Source organism: Cygnus olor, chromosome 22, assembly GCF_009769625.2.
Source record: "Cygnus olor isolate bCygOlo1 chromosome 22, bCygOlo1.pri.v2, whole genome shotgun sequence".
NCBI lineage: Eukaryota > Metazoa > Chordata > Aves > Anseriformes > Anatidae > Cygnus > Cygnus olor.
Window position 1 is genome coordinate 5883784 of NC_049190.1, and position 21126 is coordinate 5904909.

Consider the following 21126-nt stretch of genomic DNA (forward strand, 5'->3'; position numbering starts at 1 on the left):
GGTGACTTCGAGACAATTGGGAAATGAAGATCAGCTATTAAAAATGGGCAGGTTGTTGCTCAATTTACTCTTTGCTTTTAAGAAGGAACATTTGAAGCAACGCCAAGGAGAGTTCATTAGGCTATGAGGGCATCTTACTGAGGTATATAAATACAGATTTCCCCCACGATTTAAATAAAATGGGCAGTTGTTAAAATAAAGGTTAGAGTGGCTTTAAATGGCCTGCAGCAGTTTGTGTAGCACACTCAGTTCGTGTAAGCAATAATTACATGATACTCTCTTGGTAGAAATAAACCTACCCCACAACTTTTAAGAAACAATTAAGGCTCTTGTGAAATTCTAGTGAGGATCTCACTGTGACGGAAACAGGCTGCACTTCCATTTTTTAATTAAAAAAGGTAATGGCAGAGATGTATCAGACCGAAAGCCCTTTCAGTTTCAGGCCTTTGCTGGCCAAACTGTTGGAAAAGGGCTACTGTCAGCATACTACTTTCTCTTGGGCTTCTACTCATGCGTGTGTGCTCCTGGGTGCAGCTCAGCAGTACTCGTCTGGAGCAGTTTTCACTCCCCAGTGCAAGCGGACATAGGAGCAAACACCACCTAGACACACAGCCTAGCTTAAATATACCCTCAGCTAGTCCCAGCATGCACCCAAAAAACTAACTCAAGCCCTTCTCTGCCCTTCAGTATATTGTGTGGAAATTAAGTTACTTATTAAAACCAAAGGCTCTCTATACTTGCAGTAGCTTAAAGGTTATTTTTCAACCAAAGTGGAAGGAACTCATCAGATAGGTGGCAGCTGAACCATGGAACAGGCCGTACTTCGTTCTCGCAAGGCAGTGTGCAATTCCATCCAGCATGTAGCTCTTCCACATCAGAAACTGACAGTGACTGATGCTCTTTCCCCAAAGATCACAGGCTTCAAAAGCAGAGAATGGGCTCCAGTCAAGCAGTCATGCATGTCAAGGTAGCTCATGAAGGCAACCAGTTTAGCAGACAGTTATGGAAGGAAGGAGATGGCGATGATTCAAACAACAAGACTCTTAAAACTCAGCAGCAACAATCTCGGAGACGCACTGAACTCATGCAATTAGATGCACATTTCTTGTTTTGTTAAACTTAATGCTGGAGACAAAGTCACAGGGCTACTTGCAAGAGGATTCACAGAAATCTAAGGTGCTTCACACTGTAATCATCTTTCAGCACTTGATTGTAAGTTTTGACACTGAGAACTTTATTATAAATAGAACTAACAGAGCGGGATTATCTTTGATTGTTCTTTGAATTTAGAGGCTCTTTCACATAAGCAATACAAGGAAGTTGTATTTCTTCTGCTTCTCATTTTTAGCTTCACAACTAAAAGGATTTGTACAAGGACTTAAGAATGTCTTCGCCTACCTCCCAGTCCACAGCCTTTTGGCTGTCTACTTGTTTGACAGACTTAAGGTACAAGAGGCACAAAAATCGACAAAGTAAGACAGGTATTCAAAAGAGCGTTATCACCCCATATCCTGTTCCTGTGGCATATAAACTATTTGAAGCGCTTGCTTTAAAGTGGTGTATTGGCGTTCTGCTTATTCAATGCTTGCAGCTAGCTACTTTGTAAATTTAAATACCCAGTTTCCTCCAGCCCACCTGTAAGTAGGGCAGCTACCGTACAGAAAGACTGACACACCCAGCCCAAAGCTCAGAACAGTTTGCTCTGCCTAGTTGCAGTTGGTCTGAACAGCAACACACAAAGCTCCAGCTCAGGCTTCTGTCATGAAGCTCCACTAGCACTGGAAAGCGCTGAACTTTAAAGCTTGGCTCTTTAAATGTATTATATTTAATAAGACGTAACTCAGAGCAAAACACATTTTAAAAAAAAAAAGAGACCACAAGAGAAACCATGTTAGAAAGAACCATCTTACAAAGGAAGATGGACAATCTATTAGCCCTTGACAAGCTAGGCAATCATGTACATGAAACAACAAGCTGTACAAAACTGAATGGAGATGGCAGAGAGATTCGTAAGGCTTTCTGCACTTTTATTCTTCTCGTGGTCCAACATTTCTTCAGATCTCATTCTGAGATAGCTTCAAGGTCACATCAGAACAGCAAACTCATCTCCGGTATGTGCAAAATTCAAACAAGTTTATAAAGAGAGAAAATTGTAAAGATAAAAACCAAACTGAAGGCCAGGATCATGGGTTAAAATATTTCTTCTGAGTCCAAGAGACTACAGTTGGGGTATATTTGAAAACATATTCCAAACTTTTAAAACAAGCTAGTCTTTTTTGACTGATAAAAAGATTTATTTGTTGTGGAAAATGAAAACACGGTGCTTCTGGTGAACATTTTCTTTTTCCTTTCCAATACACTCTCATTTGTTGACAGACTTGTTCACACAGTGACTCTTTGCATCTCCTCCACTTCTCATTCTTCTCATGGGTACTAGCTTTTTTATTTACAGCAAGAACCGTCCTGAACAGGGACTCTCATACTACCCTTGACAGAAATTTGACACAGAAGTGGTATCTGCTCAACCAGAAGTTTGAGCTCAGAGATAGGGCAGAGGTATTTTAAAAGTCTCTATATAAATACTACATTGAATGTGTTAGGATTCTACTTCCAGGATATGTTACAAACAAACCCTGGTGTCCAAGCCACAATCTTAAGTCACATATATAAAATCAGTGACAGCTAGACTCCACTGAAAGGATGCATGATGCCTCCTCTTCATGACTTTGAAAAACCATTGAGCTACCCCTTCCAAGCAAGTTTTCCTGGTTAAGGAAGACCCTTAAGGAAGATTAACTGCCTTGTCTACAACCCAAAATGCACAGAAATGACAGATGGCCATTTGTAAAAAGACTTTCAGATGGAAAGAACAAAGAAAAGGAAGACATTTCTTAAATGCTGAATGCCACAGAACTTGGCTCTACAGCTCTGGACTGAAACATCTTGTTTTATAGATACAGCATCTTTTGCTGTGGAATTTCTACCTAGACAACACAATGCTGACTCCAGACAAGCAATGTGTGTTGCTTTCAGCACGTGACAGAGTCCAGTCCAATCCCTAGCCGTGACTGTGGTTGGTTGCCTTGGGTGGTAGGATGGAAGATGACAGCAGATTCAGGGAAGCTCTTGGAAAGCAATCTGTTTTCAAACCAGTGTTCACAGCTGATCTTGGGTCTGTTTTGGAGATGGAGCTGTTGTCACAACCACAGTGGAAACTGCTTTAGTCGAGCCAGACACCGTTCCCTGCTGGAGATGGGAGGCTGGTACTGTTTGAATTCGGACCTGTTTGAAATGGAAAGAGAAAAATTCAACTCATGTCAAGAACAACCTGGTGACACGTTGCACCTGCATCACACTGCTAATTTAACTGCTTCTGCCACCAAAAATTCAGTTATGTGAATAAGACCAAGCACCAAAACATATCAGGAGCAGAATACAGCACAAGAATATCCTTCCATCCACTGTTCACTTGGGAGGGTGGCAAGAGGTCTCAAGATTAGAGAGGAAGAACTAAAACCTAATTTGAATAAAAACCTATATATCAGCTGCTATTACAAGTTTTCAGAAGGACTTGGATCCATCGGATATTTCACTTCTGAAGACTTGTTACTAGCAGCTCTTAAAGTAGATAACTTTTTTTTGGAATTACAGAACTCTAGGTTTCCAGACTGAAAGATGGTTATACAAAGAAGCGATGTGATTTCTTCAAGAAATGGTGACGTGCAGAAGCTGAAGTAGAGAGCGATACAAAACAAACAAAAAAACACCAAGCGTGTAAAAACGATCCTTCAAACAACTGGAAATGTTTCCTGACAGGACTTTTAGTTTTACATTCATTATACTATCAGAACTTCAAAAACAATTAAAAACCGTAACTGGATGCAGGAAAAGTAAAGGAAACGATGCAGTGCACGTACTTAATGCAAACACTACAGCCAAGCCGTGCACCTGTACTTTTTATGGAAACCCATGCATCAAACGTAAAGTCCTCGTGAATATGTCAAGTCATCAAAAAAGTAAATAATAGCATCATTCTCCTTGCCGTTACCTGTGTGGCTTGGCCTTGCTGCTGCAGCTGCTGCAGTTGCTGTGCAGTCAGAAAACTCACTGGTTTGTTCCCAGCGATCAGTTTTGTCCCTGCTGGCATCGTAGTCAGGATGATATTTCTACCTAAGCCACTGATGCTAAGGAAAGAGAATTGTTGAAAGGTCAATAAACAGCAGAGCAGGCTAGTTCTACAAATTATTCTTCAGTTGCTAGGAGATTGCAGTTACTTAGCTAATTTACTAATGATTTTAATTATTCTTTTTTTTTTTTTGTCTCACAACACTGGCAAATACACAAGTGAAAAGTTTCTGTCAACATTTCTCATGATGAGAATTACCTATCACACAAACCAAACCCTCTAACTCTGAACTGTGTCTGCGAGTCTGATCAGACCCGAACACTTCCCAAGGAATGCAGAAAACAGCTAAGCGCGCAGCGTTCTGCCTTGAAATATTAACTGAGGCAGACACTACCAGAATTTATGGAAGAATAAACAGAAAGACTGCAATACTTGAATGCCGAAGGAACCTGCACTGAGGCAGTTAACACGGCACTAGTTTAACAGAGATGGTCTCAGATTGCAAATATTTTTAGGTACGTCACCAGCTTAATTCTTGCTCAAACAAAGAACTAATCTAATAGCTGGTTTCAAGGCAAAGAACATTATTTTCTTCACTGTTCTTGCTAGAACCTACATCTCAGGGCACCTACACAAAGACTCCATTCTCATTGCCAGGCACCATATTCCTTCAGTTTCTTGCTGTTAATGGGCCTGTCAACAGATTTAAGTCACTACCACCACCTGCTTGCTAAAGCCCCAGGAACCTAACTGAGCAGAGAACTGCCTCAGCCTATTCCTAAAGCAAAACTACCGGATGCGAAGTACTCACTTGGCCCCAAGGTTGCCCTTGATGATGGGGGCAGTCACCACACTCTTGCCTTTCACTGGCTGGCTGATCACTGACAGAGGCACCGTTATTCGTGCTGGTAGCTTGCCCTAGAGAAGTTGAAGAACACGTGAGGGGCCACAGGGAGAGAAACTGCTTGGCAACATGCAATTACCACTCAGCTTGCTGCTCAGGAGCCCCAGGAGTAGACACCAACAGCAGTGTTGCTGATGGAATCTGTGTGCTGTTTCAGGCTAATTCAAATTCACCTCCATTTCATTCACTTCCCAGCTGCCTCAAACCTGCAAACCCACGTCATCCTTGCACTACAATATTTCTCTGGGAAGGATCACTGCATCTGCACAGAGTTTTTATCCTTATGAAACCATGGCACTGTCAATTAGCTTATTCAACTTTCATGATACAGCTTACAGTACGTTCAGCTTTGGGCATTAAGATTATATTAATGTACAAACCAGTATAAATGTTAATACAAGTAACAAGCACTTCTAGTTGTGACCCCATTCCAAAAGAAATTATTTCAGAGGCATGGGGCATGATGCTGAACTGCACTAAGTAGAACTTTTGATGAGCCAAGTTGATCTCACTCTCTCAACAGGAGTTAATGGAAGACAGACAGCTGACTGTTGTCTGGTTATTCAGTACTTAGTTACAATCCCAATACCATGAAATTAGTTGCAGAATTGCATTCTACAGTACTTAATTTGAGCTTTTGTGGACATAAAGAGAAGTTTTCAGAAAGAAACCATCACTCATACACCATCATTCCTTTTCTCACCCACCTCCACAAGAAGTTCAGCGTTACTTACTGCCTGTGACGTAGATACTACTGTGGTGCTGACAGGCACCTGCCGCACAGCGGTGGCTCCTGTGCCTATAGTTATTGGAGTCCCTGCAGCTCCCGAGGCCACAGCAACTGCTTTTGAAACTGTGGCGCTCATGGTTGGTAACGAGACAGCTGAGGTATGGACTGTGCCAGCCACGCTCACTGCTGAGGAAGAGGGTACTTGCTTTGCGTGAGTAGCTACAGTAATAGTCTGCCCAGCTTTGGGTGGCATCACCCCCAGCCCCTGCACTATTCTTATAGTAGCAGCTGGCTTGGCCTCCGTGGATGCCACTGTAGTAATGGCTTTGCTCTTCTGATCTGCCACAGTCATGCCCAGAGCAGGCATCAGTCTGAAAGCGGAGCTTGTTGGCTCTGCAGTCTTTAAGTCAGGAGTCACTTTAACCACTGTGCTGCCAGCTGGGCTCGAAGAAGAAGAAGTGGCTGTGCTAGTCTTGGCCGGAGAATCAGCAGTCTGGACAGGATTGGATGTCACGTGCAAAGTTGCAGAGATGCCTTTGCCACTACTGCTGCTTCCAGCAGCTGCTGTGAAGAGGTCCTGAGTCAGTTTGACAGTAGTGACTTGAGATTTGGCCAGGGTGGCCATCATGTCCGGGGTGATACGCAACACAGTCTGTCCCTTCGCATCCGTGGTGATTGAGGAAGGCGGTAGGCGCAACACGTCCTTTCCTTGGATCCGAAAATTAGTAGCTGTAAGTGGGATGCCACTTCCCGGCTGGGTCTTCATGCCAAGCTGCCCTGTAATAGCCACCTGGAAAAGACCAGAGAAACAACTACATCAAACCAGAATGCAGTCCAAGGCACAGTCAGACAAAAGTAAAACTTCCCCACAGGCTGATGTTTGCACAGTGTTCTTTTCTCCTGTGAGGACTGGAGCGACTAGCATTCAACAGGATGCTACTGCTCACTACACTGCTGAAAATAGTTTGGGCTGCTCATTACATAGCTTTCACAAAACCATATGAAATACTCTGGAATTGGTTCCTCTTTCAAACAACACAAATGAAAAAGATCAACATCTGAAGATGGTAAGTTAAAGAACCTGCGCTAACACATTTTTCACCTGTGCACGAAAATGGGGCTCAAATACAGCAAACCAGCACTTGCCTAAAGCTGCATGGTCCACCAGCTCAGACATGATAGCTCACTGTAGTTTTCACTCTTTTCACATCTGCATATCATGTCCGTCACAACAAATGAAAAACAGCTTGGTCACCCTCGTCTCTCCCTCCCTCTCACCTGCTTGATGATATTCTGGCCAGCCACGTTCTGGATGACAGTGGTAGAGGAGGTGCTCGGGGCAGAACTGCCTGGAGAACTGGTTACTGGCTTCACAGCGGGACTGGGCGCTGCGGACAGTCCTGTCACGGTGATGCCTGTCTGTCCTGCCACGGAGGTTCCTGGTCTTTGCACCTGCACTGGGCTGGTTTGAGCTTTTACTGGTAGAGTCATCACAGCCTAAAGCAAGACAACACAGAGGCAGCTTATGAGCAGGCTAACACAAGCCTGACTAATACTTGCTCTTTCTGTCTCGTGCCTTAGCACGCAAATTCTGTACTTTTTACTGCAATGCACAAATTAATGGTGCCATATAAACTGGCAACAGGGACAAAAAAGGGACACCAAACAGCATTATTTATACGTAACAGTTTCTATGCTTTGTAATGCATTTACTGCATGTCCCAAGAGAGCAAGCAATCCCTGAGCACCGTACTGAAATACGAGGGAGATCCACAGATTAGAAGTCAGAGCTACTCCCGCATTTCCATGCAGCCAGTCTTACCTGAGGCAGCACTTTGGTTTGCGTGGCTGTAGCTGGAACACGGATTTGAGGCACTGATGTAGGTTGCTGCTGCGTTACCACCGGGGCTTGCTGAGACACAGCTGGGAGGCTGGACTGGGCAGCGACCACCCGGACCTGCGGCAGTCCCGAGGACGTGGTGTGACTTACCACCCGGGCGGGAGGTGCCTGGGGCCCAGGCTGTGTCTGTGAACTCTGGGCTGTGGAAAGCAACGTCCCAAGCTGTGGCATGGTAGGGGATGATACCAGAAGAACACTATAGAAAAGATAAAAGCCAGAAGGTCAGTACAGATGCAGAACGTAACTGAGAAAGAACCAGGAATACTCATACGTGATGTATGAGACAGAAGGGGAGCATACCTTTGGCTGGGTTTTGCTGGCTCTGAGCCGGCACTAGACACACTCTTGCTAACTACAGACACTGGTGGGGGTGAAATAGGCGTTGCTGGCAATGCTGGTGCAGTTGGTGTCACAGGAGTCACTGGAGTTGGTGGCATGCTGGAGTCACTAAGGCTCAGCTGACTGGGCTCTGACGCGCTGCTGGGGAGTGCTTTCACAGAACTCTCCTTGCTACTAGACTTCTGCAAAGAAACCATGCCAAACATGAAGGTCTTTACAAAAAATGGCTGTGACTGTTGCTCTCTGAGGACTTTAAATGGATCTGTACAGTTACAAATGATGCCCTGGTGCAAACTCCTGAAGTCACAGATGAGTGATGGCCTGCCTTCCTCACCTGCAGCCACAAGTGGGCTGGTCAGTGTGGCTGCTCATGTTCTCAGGAAGAAGGGCATCTCAGCAGTGACAAACATTCAAAAGATTCAGATATCCACCTTGGTTAATTTGCCAGCTGTGACTGTTTTAGAGATATTTCTTATCAATACCAAAAAAATAAAAGAAAGACATCCAAATCCTGACAGCTTCAGCACTGCAAGAGGGAGAGCAGCAGACATGTTCCACACGCTCTGTTACAGATTAACCTCAAAACTGGATCTGAAGAGACCATCCCTAAGATGAGGAACCCAAATGAACTCCGTTGACCTTTCTTCTCTTAAGATCAACATGGATTACAGTCAAAGCTGGGAGACGCAAAGCTCCCTCTCTCCTACTTCGTTCTGTGCACTGGTACTAGACTACCTCTCACATTCATCAATATAATGAACTGTTAACTCAAAAAGCAATAAAATAGGTGGTAATTTTTTATCAGCCTCGTTGGATACAGAATTTACAGATCAAGTTAAACCCATACCTCATTCCCAATCACAAAAGCATCTGTGCAAAGAAATTTACCATTTTAGCTGGAGGTTTTGGCTTCTGCTGAAGAGCTTTCTTGGCCTTTGCTGCAGCAGCTTGAGCCTGATGGATCCGCTCTGCAAATACAAATTACTGGTTAGGGATCCTGAACACAAGCAAACTGAGTTACCAAAGGGGCCATCCAAAACCGTAAGTTCATCTTCAGAAAAGAAATCAAACACACATGCACACGGGGACGTGTAATAGCATAAAGAAAAATGCCAAGGCAAATCAGCCCAAAAAGGCTGGAACAAAGATGTGTTGAAGTTGTCAACCTAAATAAATCTAGAGTTGCAGAGCGCTATTTTTGTAACAAATACTCACTACGAACTAATACACTGCTCTGCAAGACTTGATTTAAGTGTTGATGGACTAACACTAGCAAAGTGACTAGAGAAAAAGGCTAGACTGGTGAATTAATGTTCATTATCCATCTGGACTGAAGAAGCTCAAGAGTACGGCAAGTGAAAAACAATATGAGATTTAGACATTCTCAGTTCTGAAGATACAGAACCAAGCAGTACCACCAAGCCAGGCTTACCAAACTCTTCCTCACTCCTGTCCCGGTGTAGATAGATCCACAACTTGCGTCCAATATCGTATTTCACACAGGGATCTTTCTCATAATGTAATCGATCCAAAGCACCACTAACAACAGTATTAACCTGAAATTCAGAATTCACGGGATTACAAGATGTCCCAGGTCGGGCTAGCCAGAGGTCATGTACAGAAAAGCCAATCCTATTTGGTATAAAACCGGAGTCAGTTGCTACCAATCTTCATTTGAGTAAGAACTGACTGAGAGCAGATGTTGCAGCATGGGGTTCTGCTTGCCTTTGTGGATTAAATGGAGCTTCACCAAACTTGAGGGCTCTGAAAACTGCCTGTTTCTGAATCTCATATTGGAGCAGCTGTGTGACATAGTGTTAAACACGTGGCTTTTCCAGCTATTTTCCTTCCTCCAGGATTTAGTACAGATTTGCAGCAGCTCACCATAATACTACAGAGCTCTCATTTTCCAGTCGAAGCAGCATAAAAATTATTGGGCTTTTGTCACTGCATACTGCCTGGGTCTCAGCAGTGTTTTTCCATGAGAATACAATTGATTCTCCTAGATAGCACCCAACTTACTTGAGCGCTTGTGACATCAGGAGCTAGGAACTGGGAATCTTTAAGCAGCTCACAGATTTCAGCACGGGTTCCTTCTCCATTAGGAAGGCGAGCGGCAGCATCACGAACTGAAATAGAAAATTAGAGCTTAAGCTTCCATCCCTAACCTGATAGCTATATTCAAATACTTCGACAAATACGTTTCCGTACTGCTTTCTTATCTTCAACTCTTATAGTGCCCACTTGCTCACTAAAAGCTAGTGCCCATCGTCTCTCAGGGCCTCTGATGACTATATGAGCAGAGAATAAAAACGATCATTTTAAAGTACATCAACTGTGTTGGCTTGGTGCCTGGCACAACGAATGTGAAGACCAGCACTCAAACCCTGAATGACTTTGCAATGCCCCAATCTCACAACAACAGGCTTAAACCACCACTCTTTGTTTTCCAGTTATATGAGCCTTAGCTTCAGCCAGCCTCATGGACTCTCCTCTTTGCTTCCCATTTTGTCTCAGATGAAAAGTAACAGATGCTTCCTCTTCTAGTTATTCCTGCTCCCAGCATTTCATCAGCTTTATTTCAAAAATTTTTTTCTTCTTTCTTCTTCACTTACGTCATACCAGTTCATCCACTTTTCCCTTTATAATGTAGATTCCTAAAGTCATTGTTTGGGTGGACGAGAGTGTCTTTTTCTTTTGTTTAAAAAATATTTTTGGCAAAGGATGCCATCGCCTTACCAAGAGACAAGATGGTGACATACGCTGGTCTGTCTGATCGCAGGAGAGAATGCTCTCGGGCTTTGTTTAATGATGTTTCCTTGTCAAACACCCCCTTCACAGGACCAACAACTGACTCAAAGCCGTGCATACGGAAAGTGAAAGCTTTGTGGGGCTGGCTGTAACGGTATCGTTCCTGTGTTTTTAAACGAGAGGACTAAATTTAGTATATGTAGATGCAAAGACTTGAAGCTTGCAACTGAATATGGGTTAAATTACTACCATTCCGTAGATAAAGCGTGGTTTTTTTTTTAATTAAAAGCTCAAATATTGCTGTATAAACTTATTTTGGATCAATACAAGCGTTATCTACTTCAAGCAGAATATAAAGCAGCACATAAACAAAGTGCCCAGGTGCAATATATCAGGTTCATTCTTAAGTAGCTGCGCAGACTACAGAGGTGCCAGAGACAGGCATTCTGCCCAGCAAACAGCTCTGCTTGCAGTGGCAATGTGCCATTTTCCTCCTCTCATCTGGCAAGAGAGATTCCCAAAATTTAACCCGGATGGTCTACCATGCAAACAGCACATGTACCCAGGGAGAAGATGCCTCATCATGTGTTTACCCTATAAAATACACATTTTTCCAGCAAGGCCACAAGCCTTAAAGACACAATGAAACTCGTATCTACTACAGAAAAGATGACTAAATGTATGGGTCCACTTATTGCCACTTATCTTCTGCTTTCTACACTCATACTTGTTCAAAAAATATAGATATGTCATCTTCATCTGCTAGAAGGCAGAGTAGAGAGAAATGTTGGCACTAACAATATCAATTTTGCCCAATACCCATTGGAAATACAGCTGGTTTTGAGATAAGCAGCTGAGCTATATTGTTAGCTAGTTATCTGAGGCTGAGATACCTATTTCAAGGCAGAAAAAACATGTAAATCTTTTGTATTAACAAAGTTTTTGGAGAGTATACAACTCCCATCCCATACAAATTCTCTTGATTTAACGGCCAAATCTCTCAGTGTGTGTATTTAAAATTAAAAAGATTATTTTCTCACCTGTTCCTGAAACACGCGTTTCTCTTCTCCAGTACTAGGCCGGACTACATAGTCAGTCCTTCTGAAACAAAGATCACCATCAGTTCTGAGCAACAAGCCCACAGCAATCACAAAGACTATCCCAAAGGATAGGCCACCTCACCCTTCCTGCAAATTCTTCCGGCACCATAGAACAAATTCTGAAAGCATTTATGCTGATATAATTAAGTCCCGCAGAGATCTTAAAGTACACTCTATAGCCTACCTGAAAGTAAGCAAGGACTGTAAATAACCTAGTAATCAGGATGCAAGTTAGATTACACGTCTGCTCAGATAACAGGCGAACTTGGGAAAACTCAGCTGACTTTGCAAAGTATAGTTAACACATTTATAAACTCAACACTAACAAATTCCCTCCTGCCCCATGATGCAAAATATTTTTCTTTTAAGCAGACAGTTGCTCAGATCTAGAGGTGCAAGGACCAAACTCCACAGCTTTAGCACATACCGCAGAAGTTTTTAAGCAGTATTATGTACTTACACTCTGGGAATTGGTGTTGTAGCATCTGAACTGTCTTCATTTTCCTACCAAAAAAAAACCAAACAGACATGTCAGCATTGGATACAGCCCATCAGGTTTTAGGCCGCTGAAATACCATTTTTCTGACTCACTTTGAAAAAAGTCTGGTCCTTGGTCTCCAACCAAAGCTGAAACAGTGCTGCCAATTCCTTCTCATGATCTTGGCAAGAACCTAGTCCAAGAAATCAAGACACATAGGAAACAGAAATAATTTGTTATTAAGCCAGCTGCTGCTTGTACTTCCCAACCACCTCCTACTCCCTTCCAACCTCTATGCATCACCAGTCACAAGGCGCCTTACACACTTCACAGATGCTCCAGTTTCACTACTTAAACACATTCAGGCTCAGGAAAGTGCTAAAACCTATAAAGTCCCCTATGTTGGTACGAAGGATGGTGCTCCAACTCCAGGCATAGCAGCCAAGATACTGTTTGAGATACAGCAACGTTACATTTGCAGATGGTCCCCAGTTTCCAAAGTGAACCCAGTCACCAAGTCCCTGAGCAGAAACAAGTGCCTACATAACCTCCGCCAAAGGCTGTGAAGGGGCCGGAGGAATACCTTCCTGACTCCAAATCTCAGCCAGTTTAAGCCTGTGAATATGACCAAGAGTCACTATAGTTACGAATCAAAAATTCTGCCTAGTAGCTAAAGCAAAAATCAAAAATGCTAGACGTCTATAATTCACTCAGTATGAGTCTGGGCACATTTAACGTGGTTACGTCAGCAACATAAATAAAGTTCAATGCCTTTGCTCACTTACTCTCTGTCTGCTCTTGAAAATAGTGTATTGTGAAAGCTTTGAATGTAAAAGACATTTTTGCTCAGCTAAAAGAACACAAAAGGTCTAACAACTTAACTAATAACTCTGCTGGACTTTCTCTCTGGGCTGTAGCAAGCTAGAGTCCTGGAGAAAACCACCAACCTTTACCATAGTAGAAATAATAGAAAAGTACAAGTTACCAAGCAATTTCCACTGCTGAGTTTTTTCCTTGAATTCAACAAAAGGCGAGAAGCTGGATGGAACATCTACAATGAAAGATGTGCATTTCAGAGACAGCAAACAACAAGAGCAACCCCCTAAATCCTACTGTTGTAACGCAAATCGTCAAGTTAGACTCATAGTGACAAATGAAGCATTTTAAAGTGATTATGTAAGCGCACCTCTAAATTTATACTTGCCCAAAGGGAAGGTTAGCATCTCGGAGTAACAGATCAATCCCAAGAAAAGAAAAGAACAGGATAATGAGCCTTTCATCTACAGGCTGTCAGATGGGATCCTGTTCACATGCTGTGAGGCACAAGGAACTGCTGCTGTATGGTAACTACTTCCTGAGCTCACATGAAACGAACTTCAGATTTATGGTATTCACCAGTATTGCGGGGAACATTAAGGATCCACGTTGCAATGACCACAACAATATACATTGTCTCTCCCTTTAAAACTTCCAACTAAGCAAATCAGAACCACAGAATAACTTAGTTTAAAAGGAATGTGTGGAACTTAGCTGGTCCAAGCCCCAGGTCGAAGCTGGGCCAACTTCACATTTCCAGTAGATTGCTCAGGGCATCATCTAGTTTATTTTTCATTATCTCCAAAGACAACCATAACCTCTTTGTACCGGGAAAAGGCTAATTTCTTCCTGCTCCAAACATCCTGCCTGAAGCACACAATCTAAACAGGAGAAACTGCCTGTTTCAGTTTCACATACACTGGAATCGAGCTGGGTCTTATCTACTATCCACATGCAAACTGAGTCTACCACAATCAAGAAAAAGAAAGCCATACAGCTTATAATAAAAACACTGTCAACAATGCAATGATTTATTGTAATGATGAATTAAAATTTGATTGGAGGTATAATATAAACCAGCACTGATTGGAACTGAGATACAAGCACCCTAAGTATCTTTAACAGCCATTCTTACCTCTGCTGTCACCTGTTAGGTACTGTAAGGCAGGTAAAACCAGTTCAGACCAGTTAGGGGCAAAGGAGAACCAGTTATTTAGTGCACTGGCAGGAGAAGATTGCCAATCTAGAACTTTATCCTCAAGCTGAAAAGGAAAAATAAATATTCTATTAAAGATCTCACACTTTAAACTATGAATTTTTTAACAGAAGAGGAAAGCAAAACAGCTAAATGCGTCCAGGGAAAGAAAGATTTTATATTCATAAAAAAAGATCACTTGACTTTTCCAAGTAACCATAAAATGGTATTTCAGACTAACAGACACCAAAAACAGAGAAAAAATTCTCCACCATCACCAGCTTTGATATAAAGAATTTATCTAATTGTGATCTGAAAACAGGTATGGAAAGATTTACGTATGCAATAGAGTAGAATTATGAAACGTTAAAAAACAGAATGTGATATGCACTCCCAAAGAGTTGCCTTTTTTCTGTGTGTGTGGAATCTACATTAATGTAATTTAGAGCAGGACACCTCTGGAGAAAATCACTATTACAGAGCTATAAACAAATCCTAAAACCTAATTTTGCTTTCTGCAAAGGTTCCTAAATATGTGGGTGGTTCCTTACCACAGAGAGACTAGCAGGTCCTTCCAGAAACAGTATCTCCAAAAGAAGGAAAAAGAAGCTGGAAGATATTTCATTTACACCAAGGCATGGCTTCATCTCTTCAAGAGGTCTTCAAATGAAGGAAAACACAAGCAGAGTACAAGTTTTCCGAGTAAATATACATCTTCATACACAGAGATGTACATTCCACATTTTACTCATTCCAAGATGCACAAAACCAAAGACAAATGTCCTTCATAGAACGGCTCTGGCTGGAAGGGACTTTAAAGATTACCTAACTCCAACCCCCCTGCCATGGGCAGGGATGCTACCCACCAGATAGGTTGCCCAAGGTCCCATCCAGCCTGGCACCTCCAGAGATGGGACATCCTCAGCTTCTCTGGGCAACCTGTGCCAGGGCCTCACCACCCTTACACGGAAGAATTTCCTCCTAATGTTTAATCTAAATCTCTCCTCTTTTAGTTTAAGATCATTCCCCCTTGCCCTATCATTATCTACCCGAGTAAAGAATCCTTCTCCACCCTTTCTGTAAGACCCCTTCAAGTACTGGAAGGCCGTAAGGAGGTCTCCCTGGAGCCTTCTCTTCTCCAGGCTGAGCATCCCCGGCTCTCTCAGCCTTTCATCAATAGGAGAAGGCACACCTCCAAGTGTGCCTTCTCTTCTCAGCTCTGAAATTCTGCTGCTGCTTCATCCCATCATGGGTGAAAAAGCCAGACAAAACAGAAAGAGGTAACTACACCTAGTAAGATCTGCAAAGGTACTGCAAAAATCTGAGCTGCAACATCCATTGCGCTCTTCATCCCCTCAAAGTATTCAGGGCCCCCTGAAGCACTTACTCCTCTTTGACAGATGACAGAGGGATGGGGGAAGGATCCTGAGACAGTGATGGGATCCCGTCTGCATTGCTAAGAGAGTCAGCCAGATCTTCCACCTCAGATTTAATCATCTTCAGCTTTTTTTTTCTTCTTATCTTCCTTTTCTTTCACCTTTTTCTTGAGGGTTGCAAGGTCAAATAAGGCTTTAGGTATGACAAAAGGTAAGAAAAATAATGAGAAAACATCTTACTATATTTCAGTGAGGATCATTAACTATATTGTTAAGCATATATTCAAAAACGTACGTAGTGCAAACTCATTCACTACCAGTCCATTCCATCCTCCTACTTACTTCCATGAGTTTTTTTTTCCCCTTAATGCACTGTTTTTACAGAAAAACTTGATTTTTTAAACCAACATATTTGGAATCAGAAAGGTGAAGGTAACTGCTTAGAGCAGAAATACAAGTTAAATTCCATCAATTAGTTGGAAGCACCTTCAATACGAACTGGAGTTACCTGTGTGCAACTGCAACTTACAATTTCAGAGCAGCTAGCTAGCTACGTAAAGAGCATTCAGGAGAGACTTCCTCCATCCCTAGCTTTTGATACCCTGTGTTTATGCAATGCACAAGTACCAGTTCCAGCCACTGACCTGCTAAGGAACCTTTCCTGCCAGCATTCACACGAGTCATGATGTCCTCCAGAGTCAGATCTGCTGTCATTAAATCTGGGTGGTCCTACACGGTACAACAGGATAGAAAGGAAAATCAGGAAAGCAAAAAGCACTAAAATAGCAACAAGAGTACAGAAGATAACCAAATACTGAAATGTGCCAAACTTATCCGGGATCAGCATATAAAGTTATTCACTGCAATAAAAAACAGGGAAGGCTTCCAACCCTGAAATCCAATTTTTTCATTGACTAAGTTTAGTAATCACACATCAATAAAATTACAGAATACTTCTAAGCAGGTAAACAAACAAGAGTTGTATATGTCCTCCAATGATTAAATATAGATTACATTAAAGGACTGAAGGGTGGCCACACACACTTCTTGTCACCCAGAAGCACTTTACAGCTAAAAGAAAAAAGACAAACAGGTAACATCTAATACCAGCCCCCCCAAGACTTTTTTGTCAACTTACAGGTTGACGTTTTCGTTTCTCATGGTGCTTCCTCAGCATCATCTTCAAGTCACTTTCCCCAAGTTCTATCCTGTCTGCAAAAACAACAACAAAAAAGTCAGATAATTTGCAGATTTTTGTTTTCTTACTTTATAGACTACTTAGAATACCGTGTTCTGTTTGTTCCCATTCTCAGTAATCTTCAAATTTCAGTAAGTCAAGGAAATTCAGTCTTTTAATCAACCAGTTTATTTCAACGCTTTCTTCCTTGGTTGATCAGATTTATTCGCTGATGCAAGCACGGAAATGAAAAGTGAGAACCAGGTGTGTTGCACAAAGGCTTTGCAGGCTTGATTACAGCAACCTTCAGAGGGATTCCCTTAGCACATACTCCAAAACAGTTCAAACCATGCTATACTAATCGCTCGTCCGTTAAGGAAAAATACAACAGAAAAATCAGTAGCATTACACAACCTGTAAAGACTTATGTTAAAATACTAGCTTTTCAAGGAGAAAACCAAAACGTGAGAAGATCTGGACGTTTTGGGGACAACAAAAAAGAAGCATTACATGATTTCCCATGAAGCAACAGACTTTCCCCGCCAAATCCTTGCAGGTTCTCAAAGTAATTCTCATCCCCAAATCCCTACTGACACCTAGTTTGGTTCTCACCTGCTGTTTTCATATCCAAGGTTGATAACGTGGGTATCACTCTCAGGGGAATCGGTGGACTTGGACAACGTGCTGGAGAACTTGGAGGCCAGGAGCTTAGATCTTAAATATGCAAATAAATAAATAAATGAATAAATACATTTCTGCAAGACGTACCACCCCCAAACCTAGGTAATCCTAATCCCATGTTCATTAGCGTGCAGCCACTAAAACTGGAGTCCAGTTTTCATTCCTCTATTGAAGAGGCTATCCTCACATAAAAAAAATGTTTTTTCTCCATTCACACTTAAATCTTTCCTTGAGTACAGGGCATTACCTTCTTCATCAGAAGACAAGGTGGTATCTCCACACTCCTCTTTCACTTCCCTCAGAATCTTCAGGTAGCGCCGATGTGCCCGTCTGTCCCGTTCTTCTGCATCATATGATGGTGAGAAATGCTTTCTCCTCAGGGTCATATCAGGGCCTCCTTTCCTAGCTAACTCCAGCAAGTGCTGGAAGATGAGATACGAGTGACATTAGATATCTTGGTTAAGTGAGGGTGGTTAAGCTTAACTCACATTTTCAGGATATTTAACATTTGGAGCTGATGTGCTAACTAGCTCAGTTCTTTACAACCCTTAAAACGTAAGGGAATTTGTCAGATTGGCAACTTTAAAACCAGTATTTTAGACCATCATTTAAAGGGGTGAAAAAGGCAAGAAGGGAGCTAATAAGAAGTTTCTGCATCTTCATCTGCACATACAATGCCTCACTGTTACTTTATGTGGACTGTTCAGGAGCCCCTAACCACTCGTCTTGTGTCCACTTGTACAGTTTCCATACCAAACGTGTAACACAAACATGGAACACTCTTTTGAAGAAAAGATTTATCCCTTATGACTATACAATAGAAATATATAGAATATATATTATATATATTATATATATAGAAATATATAGAAATAGCTTCCTATACATTTCTGTATTCTTTTTCCTGTATCACTATGGGGTGTTTAATAAAGCCACTTTCTTCTTCATCCATGTATACCGTATGTTGCGATGCCTAAGCTTAGTGAAATGATAAGCAAGCATTTACAAGGACACGTTTCAGGTGGCAGAGATAAGCTGACAACACTATCTACAGAGGAAGACTTCATCAGGGATTTACAGCACCAGAATCAGAGTTTTTTATCTATTCTATACCAGTCTCCAATGAGGCTGTGGAATTCACACAACTACCTAGTTAGCAAAGTTACTTGTTTCACAATGACATAAATGGCAGAAAAATTGAGGCAGATTCACTTGCTAAAATGAAGTGCCAAGAAGGAAGCCAGGGGGTGAGATGGGCATGGAAAAAACATGCTATGCTACACAAGTGAGAGCTATGAGAGATTCAAAATCTGAAGTTTGATACGCATCTTTGCAAACATAACAATGCTTCTAGTGTTCTTATATTATACAGGCCACTGGAAAAACAGAAAAGCAGCATTCAGTAACAGAAAGTCCTCTGAGAACTAGGAATGCACAAACACCAAGACACTTTGTTGTAAAGACAGCCTATTCATTACAGAACACAAGAAGGCGATGACCAGGCCCCAAAGACAAGATACTCACGTTGCGGGAAGCAAGGATCTGCTTGAGCAGGCGGTAGAAGTACTGCTGCTGAGAGCTTAAGTAGCGTTTGTACTGGGACTTAAAACAGAGCTGCCGGTATTTCACAACTTCAGGATTGAAGTGCCCATCTATAACAAAGAGGTAAAAATTGCCTCAGTTTTCATTAATGGCAAGTTAAGAACTTAACACCGAAAATACACAAAAGAGTATCACACTCACTGACCCCGAAAGAGTTTCTGGGCAATGTGCAGTGGATTTCCAAAACGGAAGTTTTCGCCACTGAACAACGCAGAGATGAGTTTGTTTTGATGCTCTCGGTTGTTTTCAGGAAAGCGAGGCAGGAATGTTTTCAGGTGGTCTCGCTGCGCATCTGTCAGCACCTCCTGCCATGTCGACAAGCTGACAACTTCGAAGAAGATCTCAGGCTACAGAAAGGAAAAAACAACAGTGAAGAAAATGTGTACACGTCTTTAACAACTTTCTAGCCCTCAAGGCTTTTTGCAGCTAAGTAACACAGGACGCGAGATGGTGTTTCACATCAAACACAGAAAGCAACAGTGTAAGGAAGAAAGCTGACGAAATAAATACTGTTATCAAGTAGCATATAAATTCAAAACTTTTAACAAACAAAACTTTTATTCTATTCTCAAATATAACTGTAAAATAAAAGGGATCTTTACCTAGAAAAATAACGTGACAGAAAGGTCTTACTGTTTTACTGACAAGATTCAAAGTGCTATTCAATACCCTTTCCAGGGGTCAGAAACATATCCCTTTTCAGTTTGCTCTCCTCTGTAAGCCCCAGGACAGGAGGTAAACATACTGTTTGTCAAGGCTCTGGGAACACAAAACATTCGTAGTGCTACTCACATCTTCCAGAAGGTCCTCGGGCAGACTAACCCTCGTTGTGCCCAGCATGCAGTCCTCCATGATCCGTGTGCCATTTCCTTCCCCGCACGGCCCCAGCTCCAAGGGGTCGGTCAGCATGTGATCCAGGGAGTCCATTCTCCTCCCTCTGCGGCTCCTGAGCAAGGGCAGCAAACCCTCACCTCACCCACCGGTACCCACCAGAGCCCCCAGACCAGCTCCATCCCAGGCTGACAACATTTGAGTGAACACTGCACTTAGTAAACCCAGGAGTTGGACTCGATGATCCTTGTAGGTCTCTTCCAATTCGGGATATTCTATGATTTTAAATAGTGGTTTAAGCACAAGCCACACAGCCTGCTGAAGGGACACAGACCCCAGGAAGACATGAACTGCCCGTGGCACCAGAGGGGTGCCCTTGCGGGGGGCACGCCGGGCCACCAGCCACGACCCTCCCAGCATGACAGGAAAGCGCTTCACGCCGCTTCCTACCCGCGGCAGCTGTCACTAGCAGGAGGAAGCACCACAAATAAGTCACTACGTTTACATTTTGACGGGTTTTGAGCACGCAAAGCTCAAGGCGGGTCTAAGTTCAGGTTTCCTTTAAGCTCAATTTACAGCCCGGGATTTGGCCGGGGTCAGGATTTGGGAACAGCTGCACAACCCTCAGCTTCCTCAGACCCAAAGGCACAAACCTCGCGGAGAAAACACCAAAAAAAACACACACTTAAAACAGGGGTCCCGTCCCCCCCCCCCGCCCGTCCTCGGAGCCCACCTCCTCACCTCAGCGGCGCCGCCCCCTCCTCACCCCGGGGCCGCAAGGACCGAGGGAGCCGAGCCCCAGCCGCCCTCTGCCGAGCCCCCGACCCCCGCTGCGGGGGGGACGCGGCCCGGGGCCGGCGGCGCTGCCCCCCTCAGCCGCTGCCCCCCTCAGGCCGCCCGCTGCTCAAGGCCCCGCGCACGCGCGCCATGGCCCCCGCCGCGCCTGCGCAGAGCCGCGGGTGGGAAGGCGGGCGGGAGGCCGCGTCGCTTCCCCGCCGCCATGACGGGGCCCGGAAAGGGCAGGGCTCTCGGTGGGAAAAGGCGGTTAAAACCGGAACTAATAAATAAATGAATGCATAAATAAATACAGAAATAAATAAATAAAGCCCGTGTTTGGATA

General features: G+C 43.1%; 1 protein-coding gene across 1 annotated transcript; it reads right to left on the reverse strand.

The window, feature by feature from the left end:
- Positions 1–1213: 1213 nt before the first annotated feature.
- On the reverse strand, positions 1214–20902 carry NFRKB (nuclear factor related to kappaB binding protein). The gene is given in 27 exon segments (XM_040534614.1): positions 1214–3282; positions 4049–4184; positions 4938–5044; positions 5765–6550; positions 7039–7257; positions 7583–7856; positions 7961–8181; positions 8888–8967; positions 9432–9555; positions 10022–10128; positions 10739–10913; positions 11791–11851; positions 12311–12354; positions 12442–12521; positions 13314–13379; positions 14280–14406; positions 14891–14999; positions 15727–15851; positions 15853–15908; positions 16360–16444; positions 16854–16927; positions 17505–17606; positions 17821–17995; positions 19098–19225; positions 19321–19522; positions 19968–20121; positions 20748–20902. Coding segments are annotated over 26 exon segments (3924 nt in total). The 5' UTR covers positions 20103–20121; positions 20748–20902; the 3' UTR covers positions 1214–3156.
- Between the last annotated feature and the right edge of the window lie 224 nt (positions 20903–21126).